A 20,797-nucleotide genomic window follows, 5' to 3' on the forward strand; every position below is an offset into this window, starting at 1 on the left:
AATAATATTTTACTTTAAAAATAAATATTGTTTATTTTTACCATTTAAAATTAGTATTATGTGCATTGTGTGCTCGTTTTAGGTAATAACAAATTCTTTGTGACTGGCCCAGCTCTTGCGTAACTTAAGGTAACTTTAAAGATATCAGGGGCTTTCGAAATGAACATACTGTATATGTATGTATATTCAAAAGAGTAATGAATACATTTTAAATATTGATTTGGTACTGGTTGGCAGCATTTCTCGCTGTATTACGATGCTGATAAGCCACACTGTGCAATAATAGAGCAAGCTTTGGGATCGACAGACAGGCTTTAATAAGCCCTATTAACAGGATATTTTACTCGGCCATATAAATAATTTTGGTAGTTTTAAAAATTAAATATTACCAGAGTCCAAGTAGGTCCATTCTTGTGAACAAGAGGCATCCCCGCTTCAAAAACGCACTGTTTTTTCATAGCGGCTTTCACACATATTACATTACTTGGCCATAGTGAGTGGTAATCTAACTGGATTGTAAAGAAGAAATCAATATTCCTTGGCACATATAGCCCTATTAGAGATGCTCAGATCGTTTTAAAGGTATTTTGATAGTAACTGTGCTTTCGTCAATTTTCTTCACCATCAAAATCTGACCATATTACTTGTCGAATAATCGATATTGTAACTCTAAAACTTACTTTAAAGTAATATAGTAATTATCGGCCGTATTTTATACATATTTATTTTTATTTTAAGTTTTGTTAATTAATATGAACGTAATATTAATATCAATTTATTTCCAACAATAATAATAATTACTTTTAATCACAATTCGTTCATAAGGTTAATTATATGATAATTAAATGTTAAATTAAATATAAACCTATAAAAGCAATTTCAATATATAATATTGCGTTTCTGGACTTAAAATAGTTAAATTTTACAAATTCAATGACTTACCTCTTCGTTCACGTAAAATTGTTCGCAATTATTTTTATTAACTCCGTCAACGTTATAACTAATCTGGCTAAACCCATCTTTATCTGAAATAAACAAATTAAAAAGTACAAACTGCTACAACCTATAATTCATTATTGGACGTCAAGGCAAAATAGAAAATACCATTCGTATCACCTCGACGTCCGGCGTTTCAACTGAGCGTTTCTTAAGGCAGTTTTTGCCACCACTATGTAGAACCAGCTGCCCACTGAAGTATTTCCGAAACAATTCTTCAAGAAAAGGGCGTAGAAATTCTTGAAAGGCCGGCAACGCACTTGCGAGCCTTCTGGCAATGTCAGTGTCCATGGGCGGCGATATCACTTTACATCAGTCGAGCCACCTGCCCGTCTGCCTCCTATTACATAAAAGAACATAACTTTCATTAAGAAATACATACTATCATTTAATCCAATTGCAAAGAGGTTTCTGTCATATACCATATTTTCTTGTGGCCAAAGTATATAGGTCCCTGTAAATAAAAAATAATATTAAAACGAATATTCCGCTTTTGTTCTGCGTGATTAGCATGGGCTGATCGTGGGCTTCTTAATAAAAGCTATATTTTCACTATAAAAGCAGATTAATTTGATAACTAGTGAAACATATGTAGTGTCTTCCTATCATTATCATTGAAATAATAGGTTAAATGTACTTACATAATTTGCTTAAACACTTAACAAATATTAATGAAATTGTGTTAAGAACGTTTTTGTAATACTCTGGATGCGTCTTCATATCTATGATGTAACATGTCGACAATCCGTGATTATAAAAATATATCTTGGCTGACAGTCTGAAAAAACACTAAATGACATAATTTTGTTGTAACTTGTTGTCTAGAGGAGAATCTTTAATGCGCTGTATTAAATGAATATGTGCGTCAACTCAGAGTTAGTTAGCGCCGGTGAGGTGAGTTGAGTGGGGTGAGTAAGCGCAATTTTGCAGTATAATTATAAATAAAAATATCACTATTACAACAAATCTTTACACTTCCCGATTTTTTTTCTTGATCTGGTCTACTATTGTATATTAAATATTTGTGTCTGTTTCTGTGCATGTATGAAGCTTAAAATTGAGCACACGCAAATATTTTAATATAAATAAATTAGATTTTACTTATTAAATAAAATGAATAAATACATTTTAAATAAAATATAGAGCTGCACTCAAGTTGTGAGTCAACAATGCATTTTATACAATTTATAATAATTTAAACAATATAGCGTCCATCTACCTTAAATCATCACTTAGCTTTGAAATTTCATTGGAAACTGCAATGGCGACGTTTTCCTTTATCAAAACGATACCAGTCCCCGCGTCTACTTCGCCTAGAATAAAAAAAAAACTTTTTGTTTTTTTTCACTTTAAAACTATAGAACTCAGCCTATGTTCAGTCTGTGTTCTATAATTTATGGTCTTTAAATTGGCGCGAGTCTACAAAATAATTTTGCAAAAAGACGACTTACCCAAACTCACTTTTAGTATTCCGATCCATGGCAACATTCCAATTGAATTACCTGATATATGTAATTAAATGTTATTTAATATATTTTAAAATCCTGATCTAAACTCATTCAGTCCATTAGCAACATGGCTGTTTAGACAATATGCCTAAAACAAGTCTGGACCCCTTTAAGACTTTAGATTTTGTATTAAATAAATCTTTGAGGAACAGTCTACAAAAGAACAGAACTATACCTATAACTATAATAAACACAATGACACGGTATTCCTTCATGGATAACAACTGAAAGATTTTTAATTCTTCATGTTTATAAATAATTACATTCAAAACAATAACAATCAAATGAAAATATAAACGAACATGCACTGAAAGAAATCAATGTTTTAACCGGATTAAAGCTATTTGTATTATTATAAACTTATAATTATTTACATAATTAAGTAAGATGCAGGTATATACAAACTGGACTGCGACTGTGGCCTGTCTAACATAGGACAAACTAAACGCAATATGTCCAGCAGACTCAAAGAACGCATTGCGGACATAAGACATATACGACACACAAAATCGGCAGTCTGTGAACACACACTAGATAGGCCTAATCACTACATACACTTTGACCAACCGAAATAAATAAAAAACACCCGAATTTCATTAGATAGAGTTTTCGATAGAATTCGAGAAGACGGCCTATAATTATCAAAAACCTGGGATCCAATAATATCCAAATTAACCCCAAAATTACAATTAAAAAAACCCCAAGACAAACAATCCGCGAAAATAGAGTACACCGTGAGTCATTTCTGCAAAAACCCGTCATATTTTAGTCAATACCAACTCCTGCGAAACGTCGGAAAATTTTTAAATTATGTAAAATAATTATAAGTTTCTAATAATACAAATAGCTTTAATCCGGTTAAACATTGTTTATTTTCAATGTTACCGGGGCGTATTACGCGAGACAAAGTATGATTTAATTTTGTGTATCCTTTTAGTTACAATATAAGAGATGCATGGATGTCCCTGACATAGTGGCAGTGGAGTAGAACGAAAAAACAAGCAGAGGCCGTTTGAGGCTCCTCTAGGCCTAGAAGTGGAGCACCAGCCGCAGTCGCCCATGCGATGCCCATAGCACTGTGGCTATACAGCCGACTGAGTTATTATAGTAAAAGTATATAAAAATTTATTTATTTAAATACTTAAATGAAACAGACATTTTTATTTACAAAAATGTTCAAGTACTTCTTTCCAATTTTTTTTGTTTATAATTTTTACAGGTTCACCTATTCCGAAGTGATACCGCCGTCTATGAATACTCGGTTAGGAAATACTTTAGTGGGCATTTGGTTCCAAATAGTGGCCGTGCACGGCAAAATCTTCCCCAAGCAACGCTCAGTTGTGGAACGCCAGACGTCAAGGTAAAACGGATGGTATTTCTTATTCTGCCTTGATGACCGATGATGATACATAGCTGTAGGTATTATAGGTTGTATCCTAACAACTTCTTAAACACTCTCTATGTTAATTCAGTAGACAATAATGCAGTAACAATCAAAACTAAGATAAGTATGAGTCACTGTTAGCTAAAGTATTTTTATTCCTGTGTGAATACTGATCTCGTTAAAGTGAAGGTAGTAATTAACAGGGGCAAAATAAAGCAGAAATATTGCTTGAACACAATCGCGAATAAATCTATTTTGTATTTGCAGTTGGCGTTGGCAAAGGTACGGATGGAAGAAAAATTTAAACGTAACGCGATTTGACTCGACATCAGTATGTTTCTGCTTTTATTATTAATTTACAACAATTTTATTTACCTTATATCTAAATAAAAATAATTAATTTTACTTAATTAAATGCACAAATATATAATTTTTTTAACATTTATTTTATTAATATTTCACACTAACGTTAAAAAGTACTTATCTAAGAAAGTGCATGAACTGTATGAAAGAACTAAACTATTATTACTATACGGCAAACAAAATTAAAATTAATTGTTGACATACGTTGCATTAAAAGCCGCGTTACTACTAGGCAACAATTAATGCGCAACATGTTGCCCAACATATTGAAAGTCAGCGCGGAACGATGCTCTTTAACAAACAAAAAGCCGCGCGTCATGTTGTGCGCCAGCCGGCAACGTCGCGCGATATTGTGCAGCGCTGCCGTACATGTTGAGCGTCACATGTCGCGCGCCAAATGTAGAAACTAGTATACATGTGTATGTTGCTGTAAAGTGTAAAGTAAATCCGTTAATCTTATATTTTAAAAGAAGCAGTCTATAACGTTGCAATGTGTTTAATTACACTACTAAAGTTAATTGCTAAATGGACCCAAAAGACACGAATACTGCAACTAGCTAGTAAAATCTGTTCAAAGCCATGAAATTATCAATATTTGCTGACTATACATCATAATTTGTTCGTAAAAGGAAGCTGTGGGTGTAACTATTTCTGATGTTATTGTTTTAACACTTCTTAAATGATGAGCAAGCAAACAAAACAATACAACAGTTTAGTGTATATTTCAAGGTACAACCTTTTTTTAAATATAACTATTTCTTCCGCCAAAACCTGCAAACAACCGACAAAGTTTATCTGCGTCACAAAAACATAAATCATCTGTCATGCTGTCAAGTCACGAATATAATAATTATGTCATTCGCAAAAAATGCAATTTCTCCCGAGTCACGCTATTTTCAAATTAAGGGTAATTTTATTTTTTAATGTGTATTTTGTCTTCTTTTCACATGAAATAAGCCAGAACGGGACAAAAGATGTTTAAATTGAAAATGATTAAAACATTCCATTGAAGCTTGATGTGTTTTTGAAAATTTCGAAGACGCAATAATAAATCGTTAACTCATAAACAAAGTAAAAACTGAAACATTTTGTCGCAAATATATCTGAAATGTTGGAATTTTTTGAAGATGATACATATGGTGAACCGCCAATATAACCTTGTATTATTGACGAACCAATATAAGTAGAATCGTTTATATTATAATAGTGACCTCTGTTTATAGCGGCAAGCAGATTAACAAGGATCATTTTATAATGGTTTTTCACACGCCACAATCCTTATCGGATTATCATAAGAAAATTGAAACACTAACAACGTATTAAAAACTCTAACATCCTTCAAATAAAGTTCAAAACTTTTTGCTAACTGAAAGGTAATCTCTCGATTTTCACACCGATTGGTTTTCTTCGATAACTGTAAACGTATAAATTTTAACTTTATTAGTGAAGGATAAAGTTGAAATCAGATTATCTTCCTTATCTTAATAAACATAACAATATTGTTTAGTAGTTTAAGTGGCAGTACAAAATTATTAGTTAAAATGTATTTAACTGTCCAAGAGATATATTTTTTGGCGTGTTTCGTTGCTATACTGTTTTTGATATTAATATATTTGCAAGTGTGTGACTATGTTATCGGCATATACATCGTGAATATTTTTCGTAAGTACATTGTGTAGTATTTAAATTGGTTCTTTGTGATATTCTTTTTACAAGTTGCAGATAAGCCTTTTTAGTTTAACTCTTTTCATCGGAATAAGACAGAGAAAAACTTGCGTATGCGTGTTTTAATTATCAATAATACGTAATATAAAAAGGTTACATCATTGGTTAGAACTAGTCATTATCATTGAGAACCATATCACTCTAAAACTGCAATTTCCTTTTTTGTAAATATTGACGTTCGTGTACATAGTTACCAAAATTATTAAATAAATCTAGATTTGAATTGACATATAACAGTGGGCCTGCTTTTATTGCAAGCCTATCGATAACCTACAACTGAGTTGCGTCGCTTATTTATACCTTAAGTGACCTGATTCTTTGAATCAAAACGGGAAATTTGTTTATTTTAGGTCAAATAATAAGTAGTCAATGAAAAAATCACAAAACAAAGTTGAACAAAACAACAATTATTATAGCTGGTGACGATTTCAAATAAGACTGAAACTCTTGGCACATTCTTTTTAGATTCTGCTGCTCAAATTTTCGCTCGGATTCTCAAAACGGGACCATTTTGCGTCCCACAGTTCATTTCGGGGACACCGGGACTCGTAATTGGAAAAAGGGACAGTCCCGTTTAAAACAGGACGTCTGGTCACGTTATTCATACCATGACGTCAAAAATCAGCCCGTTAATTTTTCCACGTGACCTTAGCGGTAATCAGTAGGTACTGAACCAAAATTGTATCGTTTAGATTTGCCGTTAGCCGTTCTTGTTTGCAATTAACGAACAAATTTTGCAAAGTATCAAACACGTCTTAAAGTAAGTTAATACTTAAAAACCCAATGGCGTTAAGTTCGAATCCGTCCGAAATCGATGCGTATTTTAGACTTTTAGTTGTTTAAACCAAAATCTTATGATATGTTTGTCATATAATATAATATATAATGTCACTGAGAATGAACTAAGTGAATAAAATATATACTTGTTAAACTCGATTATTTCATCTGTAATATGCAAAATATATAGTGTATGCTTGATAGTTTAGCACCAAGTCTACGTCCAAGTATATTCGTATCCAATCTATTAGTCATTTTCCATTTATTTTTGTAGTACACGGTTGTAAACAGAAATCGATTAAATCTCTAATTATTACTGTACCTTATATAAGGCTAAATCACCGATAAGTATTATCAAAAAGTTATTTTAATTCAGCAAAAAAATGTTAAAGCTATAAAGAATTATCATTGGCTGGAACAAAAGATTGTATGGATTCGCCTGCACTGTTTATTTCTTTCTATTATGTTAATACATTACTTTAGTATTGAGCCATTCTTAAAAATCGGGAGAGTTGCTGATAGAGGCGCTGTGCAGATGGAACGGTCACATTATAAAGTCCTTTAATTATTTAAACAATACAAGAGGTACTACGATCAGAAAGGAAAGGTGTGTTTTTAAGTGATAAATTTGTCGAATCACGGTTTCATTTTAAAACAACTCCAATTTTTTTCTACACATTTTTATCTCTCGGTGGTGTACCATGCAATAATGTAAAGCTCTTTAACCCCCATAGAAATTAATTAGAACATCATGATTTGTTAAATAATTGAAAGACGGTTTTGGCTTTAACCTAGCCTAATGTAATTCACTGGGAACAGAGACAATATCATTTACATCAAGCACCAAGTATCAGTTTTTAAGGGGTCCAAAGCAATGCGCCTCCTTAATTATACTTGGGGTACTATGCTAAAGAAAGCCGTGAATTAAGTTCAGTGACGTTTGTTGTATGGATATGTTCAAATAAAACACTTATTTTGAAGCTGGGTAACAACTGGCTTAAATTGTTTAAAAGATTAGCTTATAACTCAGATAACATTAGGGTTAGTGAGGATGCGACGCTGGATTAAGAAAAAATTAACTTGACTTATTTATTGTATTTTTTATTAACACTTCGTTACATTACAATATAAAAAAATGAACATAATTAAATCAAAAATAGGGCCACTGGCAGCCTTATGGCTTTCGAGCGATCTCTTCCAGGCAACCACTCAGACTTGTAGAGTTCGTATATCTAAGTTACACTTATGTTATTGGACTATATCCGAGACCAAAATGTTAAATTACAATTTGTGTTGTGGTAAATTTTATTATTTATTCAAATATATATAAACTTAACCAATGTTAGGTTACATAACTCGTGATTGGACTTATGTTTGGAGCTAAACAATTTGACTAAATATTATTTATACAATTTATAGTAATTCCAATTGCTGCAAACCTTTTATATATCCTCAGCTGATATTTTTTTTCCTAATCTGATGACTAACCGTAACGCCGATCGATTTATTAATTATTCTTTATCAAATCTGTACTGATAACTATTATCATTCGCCGTTGTTCTTTCGTAGCGTTTTTGTTCAATAAAAATATAAAAAATGGATTATTTAATGCTCTTAGCGCCTTTTTTCTTGTTAATTTTTGTTTATGGCCTCACTTGTGCGTGTTTGCATTGCTGTGAATTTATTGGTAAGTTGTTTTCACTTAATAATGGGAATCACGTAGTTTTTTAATTATAATTTGTACAATATGCTCAAAAGTGTTGTTGGTAACCTCGGTTTATATACACGAATTTCTTAGGTATGGTATATTACTTTTAAATAAAATAAAATATGGATTTTAAAATCATAGGTAAATTAAACAAAATACTACATATGTTGGAAAACTTATTAGTAATGATGTCGTATCTATCCTGTTAAGCTATTTGTTTTTGATTGTGATAATGTTGTTGCTTTTATTGAGCATTGAAGTACGTATATAAAAATTCCAACAATTACTATCGGGACTATTTCTAATTTCTAATGCAGAAAAATTTGAATATTTCCATTAAAATTCTAGTAATTAGTAATTAGATGTAATGTATTTTTTTTAAGTTTTCTTAAAAAATGCATAATGTTAGAATTAGTTTGAATCAAAAGAAGAAAAATGTATTTAAACGCCATCTATATTTTATAAATAAAGTAACACTAACAATCGCTACTTGGATTACAATATTACAGTGTACTTTGTTTTTTCTATATAAACGTAGTTGAGAAATATTTCAAAAGATGGCTCTGCACTCTTGTTAAGAATGTTAATGTAGTTAACATTAGTTTCAACAGATGGCGCAGAAATAGACAAGTCTAGAAAACATTTTATCAATGACAAATAATTTGCCTGTATTGTCTTTGAATAATATAATATTTAATAGATTTTATAATTTTATGACTCTGCAAAAACTTAAACACAATAATTATCTATGCAAATAATAAATTATTCAACATTTTTTTAATATAGCGAATGAACTTATTATGCCAATGAAGTGCCAACGGACCTTTATCTGTCAATTGTATTGAAGATAACAAATTAATGAATACAGTTTGAGACTTATCTACAATCAAGATGACTATCGCTTGCCCCTTTATTTTATGCATATAGCAACAATGTAATTTTTGTTTAATTACCATTTTAATACCTAAAATATAATTTAACATAGATATAAATTATTAATTGTAATAATTTTGACATTAAATATCAGTGATAAAACAGATAGCGAATTAGGCTCGATGAAAATTGTGCCAATCCTATTAGCGGATTAGTCAGCACAAAGATTAATTGTCTTTGGTCAGCTGTAGGTCATTTTCTTAGTAGTTTTTTTGCATGACTTACCTAATACTAAACCTTGAAATGTCAAAATCTAATCCGTGGTCACAAAATCCTCTTAAACGACTTTACGAATTAACCGGCGTTACAAGACTTCGCCTTTGAAAAGTAAGAATATTTAATCAAGAAAAAGGTTGCATGGAGTCATAAAGATTGATTAATGAATTTAGCAATGTAGCTAATTGTATACTTAAATATATAAAATACTCAATTATAACTTTGAAATATTAAAAATTTACAAATATCTAAGAATATAACAAATATCTATATTTGTTATATACATATATAAATATAAAAAATATATATATAGATAATATTTTGAGAGCCCCCGAGAGAGAGAGAGGTATCATAGTTGTTTTAGATATGTATATAGAATGTTTATATGTATTTTGAAGTTACATATCAACTCTTTGTAGGATTTATGTAATAGTGTAATAATAAATCATATTAATAGATTGAGAATTACACTTAAGAAGTACGCGATCACTTCTCTTATGATTAGACTCTATTGCCTCTGCCCATCTACGTGTAAAGTAAACAAGAAGATCACCAGCTGAGCGACCACGACGAAAGCAGTAGGTACTGTCAATCGCCTCAGGAGCTGGCCATTAATAATGGTTTTCATTGTTTCGGAGAACAAGGAGGTTATCACCCTATTTAGGGATTGAAGCAGTCTACCAGCACTTCGGGAAAGAGCGAGCGAGAACAGGTACCGAAGAATGCGTGCTAGGACCGGAGCCAATTTAAAAGCAGGAGTACGCAGTATAATAAGGGAGATGCCCCAGGAGAAGGGGGACTTATTAATGAAAAATAAAGTTATGCGGACAGCATTTTCATAAATCATACATCCGGCATCAAAGTATCACAACGCAAAATGGTCGGTGGTGCACTCACTTGGACATCCTCAGTCGAGTTTTATTTATGCGTCAGCGAGTCATCTTCACTGGGCACGGGTGGAACGGAGGCTTCTCAAAAAATACCCTTGGACAGCTTTGGTGAGAGACCAGAAGGCTCGAGTCCCTGAAGGGAGGTGAAGTCTGGATGAAGCACACAAAGAAAAAAAACGTGTGTGTACTTATATACACGCGTTAGAAGTTATAGTTCCTCGGCGCAACAAGATAAAAATCTTTCCAAAATTTTATCTTTCGCCTTATACGTTTATAGAAAAAACTACACTAACAAAAGAAAAAATATACTCTCATCATTTTTCCCTAATGCGCCAAAGAAGTATAACTTCAATAAATGTTTAAAACTCTTAAATAATGAGACGGCTTAAAAAAAATCAAGATCATGAGCTATAAACATTTACATAACACACAAAAATTCGGTTGATTTTATTTCCTGAAGGTACCAAATACGACACCCGTTTATAATGTGTTAATAATTTTCTTTTTCAAGAGATATAGATCATACATATATATTTTACTAAGAGTATATTAGGCCCTGTAGCCCTTTGTGGCGTACTAGTACTATTGTTTAATTAGAAAGAAACATTGGAAAGAGTTTTACCGTAACTGAATTGAAAATTTAATTCGTTCTTAAGTTTTCCTGTTTAAATTCAAACTATTATTATGATACTTTTTACTGGTATCGTCTTGATAAAACTATTTACTATAATTTGCGTAGGAAAAGAATTATGTCAATATTAATAAAATTTCATCGCTGTTTAAATAGGAATTACAAAATACCATAATTTAAATGTAGACTGAGATAGATAACATATCTAGATTTCTAGACAAACAGATCAGTATGGCAATACATATATGGTTGTAACCCTCTACAAACAAACAACCAAAATTGAAATACGGTAATAAATGCTTTACGTATTCCAGGTTTATTTTTGTTCGTATTTAAAAAAAATATTAAAACCATATTAATTTCCAAATTATTTATCTTCAGTTAGCAAATTACAGATAAAAAATTCGTTGAAATATCTTATCGTGTGATGTGGGCGAAAAACAATTCTATTGTTATAAGCATAGCCAGCAAAACTGCGTGATAGGTTCTATGTAATACGAGTATATCCTAATATCTTGAAGGCTTTGCAATTCACGCACGCTTGTAGTTCGGCAAAAGCCCGCGAAGTAATCAAATGTCTCTTGTCAATTAGCAGATTTAATTTTGGCGCCATTTTCACATTTAAATATAGAAGCCTAAAATCGCGAGCGAATAGAATTTATGTGACAATTGAATACTGCGACTTGTAAAATTTTGTTAAATATAATCTAATTTTTAAAAATGAACGCTATAAGTGAAACCTTCCTAAATCACAGTTCAAAAGAAACAACAGTGTCGCATCCCCCACAGTCAGATACCGGAAAGATATTGGGACTTCTTCCAGTAATTATATTAATGTTACTAATATTCACAAGATTAGTTTATCTTATTTACAATGGAAGAGGTGAGTGATCTGTCATGTACTAATTAAATAAAATATTTTTTAAAGAAAATTAAATATCACATCGCGCTTTAGACATAAAATACATTATCTATTATCTTTTTATTTATGACTTAGGTTTCGCAGTATAGTGCGTAATCAATTAATAAAAATGACAATCTAAAATTTATTCAGAAACGAGAGTAAGCGCGGACGTATATCAAAATACAATACATTTTTGACATACGGGAGTCCAAGCGCTAAGTTACGTTTCTGAATTTTGCTTTGAGTTATTACCGATTACACCGAAACTTCGATTTTGACAAAATTTCATAAATGTAATCTTTATATAGTCTTGCAGAAAATGTAAATTAATATCACAATCATATTTTTTTTATTACGAAGATTGTCGGATGTACTTTCCTCTTGCTGATATTTATTTATCATCTGTTAAACAGTAAATTTTACGCCCAATTATTAATATTAAGCTGTGTACAAAAGAGCTCTCTTATCTCAATGCAATTTGTTATAAATCAAAATCGAAAATTCCATAAGTGTACTTAAACGATTAGATAACTACTCTTATTGGGGTTAATTTGATTGTCTCAAAGTGATACCGTTCCTCCCAACAACAAATATAAATTTAATCTTTTCCAAAAATAGAATAGATTATACAATAGGCCACACACATTATATACACTCTGTAAATATAAAAAAATAATTAGTATAAATATATAAAGTTGCTTCCAAATAAGTACCTATAATTTTCATTTTTTTCTCATTTGTCTAGGTTTTATGAATGTATTTCGGATTCTATTTTGGTCCATTTACCCTTTCTCTATAGCAATATATATTATTATGTCTTATTATATGAATATATAAAATGTTCTTTTTTAAATTTAATATTTAGAATATTCATTTTTAAACACAATAATATATTTTGTTCAAATTTAAAAGCGACCATTATTTTATAGATGTAATTATAAGCCAGTCGAATGACTTCTAAGTTTGAAATAAATATTTAATTTTAAAACACTTTTTTTTTTTAAAATGAGTTTTGTTATTTTTGTGACTTTATTGTAATTATAGTATGTTAGTATACTCGTATATCTCTCATAAATGAATATAAAAATAAAAGTAGTCACCACAGGAACAAATATTTTTTACAGACATAACATACTTTTGACTAAATTAGAAAAGTTATATCAATGGGTTTTATTGATAGGAATATATGTATGTTTCTAAAGTTGATGTAATTCTTTAATAATTTTGCCAATTTTGTAAAATCGAACTGATGATGACCACTTAATGAATTTAACTCATTATTGTTGTAACAAGCTATATAATTAACATAATATCTAAGATATTTTCCTAATATTAAAATCGTGGTCATAATTTAATGAATAACATTAATGATTGATTTACATAGAATATCGCCGGCAAAATAACCCTGAGTGCTGAGTCCTTGACATAGAATGTTAGTACCGAATTGTGTAACGCTGCGTGCAGCATGTAAATGTCAAATCATTGATAACGTAGACCATACAGTTATTAATATGGAAGCATGAGGTCTATGGTCACTAGATATTTTTAGACAAATATAACTGATAACCGAGTTACGCGAATTTGTACTTTAATAATTAAATAAATTAGTTTGTCTAAATTTGTTCTTTATAAACGCAATACCGAAAGTTGATACAATAATTTATCTCAAATATTTTTTTTATATTTTCAAGACAAAGTCCAATTTCAAGACGTTAGTTTTTACAAGTAAATCTGGCGAAAGATCTGGCGCTATTTTTATTTATTCCAAATTGAACGTGTGCTACACCGTTCTCTTGGCGCCATTCATTGAGTTGTTCTGAATTTTATGAACTAAGAACAACACAGTAAAAGCCGAAATGGAAATGATTTTATAAAAATTATAACACCTAATTAAAGAGAATATGAAATAATTAGCTTTATATTTATTGTATGATATGATAAATTTAAAAAAAAAAACATAACTACGTCGAATTGGTACTTCCATTTAGTACTACTATCTTTCAATTAGTCATGTCATAAAATGTTGGATAAAGTATTTCAAGATAAAATATTTTATCAAAATGTACATTTTTTTTTAAATCAAAAATATTATAAAAGGGCAAACGGGAAGGAGGCACACCTGATGTTAAGTGATACCGCCATAGACACAATACCAGAGGGCTCGCGAGTGCGTTGCCGACCTTAAACACATTTTTTGTACTTTCAACTTAACATTGGCAATAAATATTTGAGGTTAATGTTACTACACATTGTCTATATCTCACGCGCGTCAATTTTACTGACAACATGAAATGAACTAAAAAAACATGGTTCCTTGTAAATGCCAACTTTCAATGAGTATATAATCCAAACTAGATAATAATTTATGGAGGTATCAAAGTCGATTAATACATACTGGACAATTATGGACTTCATACCCTGTAGGTACATAGTTTATTGTTTAATACATTATTAATTTTAACATTGAATTCCTCGCAATGTTTCCTACAGAAAGTGGTAATTGCCCTTATAGAAATAAAATCTTTAGTACAATGGACGACCAAAAAATGAGAATCATATGAAATTAGTTTAACGTTTTTTTTCTTTCTCCATTAATGTTGGCCATCAAATCTAGAATAAGTAATTGTGGATTATTCTAGTAACCATGTGTCTCTTTGTAATAAAAATGTTTAATAGTGAATGTCAATGAATGCGAATCGAAATCACGAGTCAATAAATAGTCATGTGATGCTGTTAGTATCAAATAAATGTAATGTAAAAGTAATGCTAGCAGTCAAATATCGAGTTTTGATTCACGAAGTATTACTCAACCCTAAAATCGTGCCTTCGAACCGCGGCTATGCATCAATGAAATTTTATTTCTATGTACGCAACCTACACGTGGTCGTACGAAGAAAGTATGTGGACATCAGCAACCAATAAAAAAAATGTGACGAGCACAAAAGCCTGATAACATAAAGCGTATAAAGAATAATTATCAGTGAAACGGCATTTGTCCGCCCAATACATAACCAGGCCCGTCCTTCAATTATACATAAGATTATAAGAATTTGAAGTATACATTTTTGGTGTTCAAAAAATCACGATGCACTAGGTTTATTAACATTTTTTTTAAATTTCACTGTTGCAGTGATACATCATACAAAAAAGTTTAAGGCGTATACTATACATACGCATGCAAACTTACAATTAATTTAATAAACATCGCCGTCAATCGCTATGTTATATAAAATTGGTAGTTTAGCCTACATAATACATAACATGAAACAAATATTCTTATCAGCTGTCACCCTAACCTTGCTGCTTGTTAACAAATTTCACCTCTCTATCTTTATTTTAAAGGTGACGAAAATACTTAATTATGTAAGATATGATACGAATACTCTATGGCAAATAGGAAAATTCCAACAAACTCTTTCAACGACAGCGGTCAGTAAAGAATTTCGTTCTATATAAAAGAGAGATTAGGAATATTTATACCTAATTTCTGAGATATTCTGAGATAAATCAAAAAGATATAAATAGTCAAAAAGCTGTGATAAATATTTTGTCTCGGATGGTACATAATGATGATACTTATATGAACTTATAGTTTTATCCTGCAAACGTCGGTAATAATACTGAGCCTTTATTCATCCAAATCTTATAAACATACATTTGACAAAAATAAATTTAAAAGCAATTTTAACTACTCTGCGATACATACACACACGCTCTGTCCGGAAGAAGGTCTCCACCAACTTTTCCATCCAAATGTACTATCCTGGTCTAATTTTTTTAAGCAACAATTTCGATCCCGTCAGCCCATCACTCTATTGGTCTGCCCTTGTTCCTTTTGAACCAGTCCAGGCAAACGCCAATACGAAACCATTTTTGACAATTCATTTCGATAAAATTTTATTGTGGTTATTGTTACTATAATGATAACTATTCATTTTGTTATTATTATTATTTATTGTTAAGGGTACCCAACTGTTAGAACAGAAAAAATATTACTGATAAAATATATAATTAGTAGCATAAGTCAGTAATAAACGAAAAGAAATATATTAAATTATATTCACATTAAGTTCACAATACATTTAACCCGGTTATCGGAATTAATCTTTATTGTCAAAGAATCGAAAACATTTTTATCTAGTGTTTGCTTTTGTGTTAGAATCTAGGCTTAAATTTATAGCTGTATTATTTAAGTTGACGTAATTTAGATTTTAGTTTTATGCTCTGCTCATTTCATATTAATTGTTAATTTAAATGGGTATTTAATTTTCAATTAAATATACCTTTAAAGTACCTCTGACTAAGCACTCATTTAATATCATCTGTCAGTTGCAGGAATAACTATATCTTACTAAATGTTTCCGATCCATTGTCTCTAATCATCAATAATAATCATACATACACAATATAAACAAGCTTTCAAAATCATTTAACCAAGACCTGAAGTTCCACTAAAAATCTTGTGTATGACAGAAGTGATTTTCTTAGTTCGACCTCATTATACCTTTGACTAGAAGATAGCTTTGAATGCAGGCTCAACCATATAGACCATAGCGTCAAGTCCGACATCCATGACGAAAAATCTCAGAAGCAGACGTACAAAAGTATCTCAAGTCGTCTTGACCACTGTCAAATGTCATAATATGTCATAATAAGACGTCATCAGAGAGAGAATAATCCTATCATACATAAGTTATAAAGATAATGTTCTGCTCCATATAAATCTAATTATTGTTAGATGTTATCTTATAAACAAATCAGTATAATTATATCTTTAATCTTTATCATTTGATAACCTACAAAAAATTATAGTGCATCTAGGTACGATGATCTTTTCAGAGTTTAAGTAAAATAATATAAATAATAATACATTTTCTTTAAAATATGTTTCAGCGATTATTGTGTGATCTATTTATAAGAGTCTAGACGGTAGGTACTGTCTACATGCGCTAGTGACCAACTTCAGGCAAACATTGTAAGACATTATATCACAACGTGATACTGTAACTCCCAAATGAAAGCGATATTTAATTTAATTTATTGTACCCAGTGGCGTAGCTAGGTCGACAATGGCCCCGGTGCATGCAACGAATCGGGCCCTCAATCCCCTTTGCAGGTAGCTTGACCTTATATTGGCTTTCAGAATAATTTCTTTACAAACACTATCCTAATACGATAATATCGAAATTAAAAATAAAATATGTTATATACATAAGATATATAATATCGATATTGTGTCAAGAGTGACAGTTCGCAGAGGCAAACACAAAATATGTCCATAGTGTCGGAGACAGCCTTCAGTAAACGTTATCTCCGTTGCACAATTTCCCTTAAGTAAAACTAATCTGTGCAACATACTGCTTCTGGCCCTTGGCCTTCGCCGTCACATAACATAATGTTGTATATGTTAAGTTATAATAGGGATAGATGCCAGTCTGTAAAAAACAAAACGAGAATACTTATTATCTATGCGCTCCGACAGTATTTAGTAGACAGTATTTACTTTTATGCAGAGGCCTAACAGCTGAGTTACATTTTAACATACTTTTAATCAATGCGTTGTACAAGCTTAAGATGACCTTAATGTTGGTAAATGTGGTTGCTCTTCGAAGCACAAAGCACGCTTTTGTATGCTTTCTTAGACATTTCCACTGTGATCGTGAAAATTCAGTTTGGCATCTACTCGTACTTCTTATATTGACATTTCTTGTTTGTCAACCCTGCCATATTGTAGTTAAACTGACCAGATAATTTTGCGCGACTAAATGTCACCATGCCACATTTGTCAATTTTTTATTGCGTTGGCTTCTTTCACTTTCTCTTTCTACCCTTGCAAGTATTTACAGTCGTCCACCTCTTGGATAAGTAATTAAGTAATTATTTGAGATTATAGAAAGAAATAAGAATAGGATACTGAGTTGAACTTATCAATAGTAGGCTAAATCCATAAGTCGTCTCTATGATTCCGTTAGCACGTGTGCTTTTCGCTGATACAATCTGCTTTGGGTTTACGCAACCAAAGTACCAAATAACGAAATCTACTTAAATCGGGAGCTCTATGAGATATGTACATTTAAAATCATAGAAAATAATCTTGGGTGCAGACTTCCTCTCTTTTTTAAATCTGAGGTTATATGCTGAACCTGAACTCCGGGCCCCTGATGCACGTGGCTCTACGATGGCTACGCCTCTGTACCTCGTGATTTCAATTGCAAAATTTTTCACGTATCATATTTTTGAGGGTCTTTGTATTTTTAACTGTTACATTTTCCCCGTCTTTTGTTTTTAAGACACGACAATACATTTAATAACCAATAAAGTCGATAATCCACACAATAAGGAATATTATTATCAGATGCTTATCTTTCCATTGAACTTAGCCTGAAAGCTAAGGACTTTAAGAATACTTCAGTTTATTAGTTTCCCGACGTTGAAATAGAATGATGTTTGCAATCTTCTTAATTTTCTGTGTGGTGACTACCCTTATAGTAGTGTATGGAGGCAGGATTATTTACATAGCGCGTGAGTTTTTTTTTTATAATTGCTGAACTATTTTGCCTATTAATTGCCAAAGTTAAACAACATAGGATTAATTTACGCCGCTGTTTATTAAGTTACGGTTTAAACATGCAGTTACTAGTAAATTTTGTATTTATATAATATTATTTGTGATAAAATCACTAATAAGAGGTCTTTAATAAGGCAAAGTGAATTATTGTTCCACAGTTCCTAATAATATTTATTGGCGGTTTACTGTATGTAAATAAATCTACCAAGAAACCAAAATTATGACGATTAAGCCAGAGTGTCTATATGTTTATAGCACCTGTATCTTAATTTAAAAAAAAACTCTCTCCTTAGCTTATTATTTAAAAAATCAAACCCACCGCTACACGCAATACTCGTCGAGCGAGTCTGTTTATCTTGCCGAAATAAATCAGTGGCGCTAAAATCTAAGTCTTTTAAGTCTGGACATCAGATTTCTATATGTGTTTCTTGATAATTTGTCAATCTAATAGGCGGCAAGTAGGTGAATAACCTCCTGTGCCTGACACAAGCCGTCGACATTTTGTGTAAGGCAAGCCGGTTTCCTCCCGATGTTTTTCTTTCGAGCGAATTTTAAGTGCCCACATAGACAGAAAGTGCACAGCCGGGGATCGAACCTACGACCTCAGAGATGAGAGTCACACGCTGAAGCCACTAGGCCAACACTGCTCATGTTTACTATATGTGTTTTTTATAAAGTCGTGTAGTTATTATATATTAGCACTTTGATAATATTTTTGACGTCAATAACTTTTTTCAACAGTTACGCGTTATATAGCGCATATAAATGCACTATTGTAAATGTTCAAAGCATAAAATTCTTTACAGTTAAAGTACAGTGTAGGTAGAGTTCAATGATGTAATAACTAGGGTCAGATGTCAATTGAATAATTGCATCCTGCTATGTAGCATTAGCATACAAAGTAAACTTCCAATAAAACAAAAAAAATGTAAACAAACAAACGTTAAGAATTAATGTATTTACTATTTAGAATTCATATTAATAATGTCAGTTTACAACAACATCAATTATGTTTCTAATTTTGTTATAATATATATGTATAATAAATCGATATCCTAATCAAACCCTACCTTACTACGGTATATTAAAATTGTGGTGCCAGTTCTTACCCGCTCCACGCACTTGATCTAGGAACAGGTAATATTGACGTTTATAAGTACAACGTACAAATGTGATTAAAGAAATCTCTAAGAATCTTGATTTTCCACTGAAAATCGCGTCCCGGTTGCGTGGTGCGGTTAGACATACGATACGCATTTATGGGGATGTCATAATACATTTTAACAATACCTAAGCCATGTACGAAAAATTGTATTAGTTTGTACAAACCCGGAGAAACTAAAGTTTCGCTCTAGACGTTATCTCTAAAGAACAGAAGCATACGACCGACCAGCGCTATGCAGAGATAATTTTCTTCTATTTCATATGTTGACGTGACATACGCTTTAGACGTAACTGATAATTTTTACCGTACCCACCAATTCACAGGTAAATAATAATTAATTTGTAATCCTCACAACAGAGTTCATATTGGTGCTCTCTCAGTTGACATCGAATTTAAATTGATAAACATTTTTCGGGGTCATATAAAGATCCTACATTCCAGACTCGTCTGTACTTTGTCATAAAAATGAGTGTGTTTTTATTTATTCACACTTCACTACCTTTTACGGGCTTATAGCTAACAAGCGATTACTTCCAGGCAACCCTACAATGGAACAAAAAAAACACTTACAGAGTGTAAAGTAAAATCTAAAAAAAACAATACTAATAATACAAGTAATATGTATGAACAAAAACGTACAAGTGAATCCAAGGGTTAATGAGTTACAATATACATATATATATATATATAAGTAGCTGTGTTTTGTTTAGCACCGAAGATTAAACTTTATTATCAATTTAACCTAAAACGAAACGAAACTTAAAAGAGAGAAAAAAACATATTTATGGACAGAAAACCGAACTTAGTTAAATTCCAAATAAGTTGTTCTGACCGTACCTCATTAACATTATCTTCTTTTGTCACTTGTAAGGAAGCAACGAATTAACAATAATATAAATATGTTTAAAGTATAATTTTTCAGACATAAATGGAAATTTTTGTAAGATCGTCATCGAGGCTTATATCTAAAGCAATTTTGTTTTTGTGTTCTTATATAATTTATTAATGCCAGTATTCTTTTATTGCATA

The 20,797-nt window shown here is 31.3% G+C and overlaps 2 protein-coding genes across 4 annotated transcripts in view; one reads left to right on the forward strand and one right to left on the reverse strand.

The window, feature by feature from the left end:
- Positions 1–20,797, reverse strand: part of LOC123710580 — a 61,382-nt gene that overhangs the window by 1,609 nt on the left and 38,976 nt on the right. The window contains exons 2-7 of the mRNA XM_045662573.1: positions 2,448–2,498; positions 2,216–2,309; positions 1,638–1,774; positions 1,379–1,450; positions 943–1,025; positions 390–509 (exon numbers count right to left, since the gene is read on the reverse strand). Coding sequence (XP_045518529.1) covers positions 390–509; positions 943–1,025; positions 1,379–1,450; positions 1,638–1,774; positions 2,216–2,309; positions 2,448–2,484 — 543 coding nt within the window. The 5' untranslated portion in view covers positions 2,485–2,498. The remainder of the gene's footprint in view (positions 1–389; positions 510–942; positions 1,026–1,378; positions 1,451–1,637; positions 1,775–2,215; positions 2,310–2,447; positions 2,499–20,797) is intronic.
- The window catches only part of LOC123710583, a 30,191-nt gene continuing 15,159 nt past the window's right edge, over positions 5,766–20,797 (forward strand). The window contains exon 1 of one of the 3 annotated variants that reach the window (XM_045662589.1): positions 5,766–5,913. In XM_045662589.1, coding sequence (XP_045518545.1) covers positions 5,793–5,913 — 121 coding nt within the window. In that variant the 5' untranslated portion in view covers positions 5,766–5,792. Of the gene's footprint in view, positions 5,914–8,300; positions 8,441–11,696; positions 12,015–20,797 lie in introns of those variants that run through there. The other 2 variants (XM_045662593.1, XM_045662587.1) reach the window with 2 other exon arrangements.

This window comes from Pieris brassicae, chromosome 6 (genome assembly GCF_905147105.1).
Source record: "Pieris brassicae chromosome 6, ilPieBrab1.1, whole genome shotgun sequence".
Classification (NCBI taxonomy): domain Eukaryota; kingdom Metazoa; phylum Arthropoda; class Insecta; order Lepidoptera; family Pieridae; genus Pieris; species Pieris brassicae.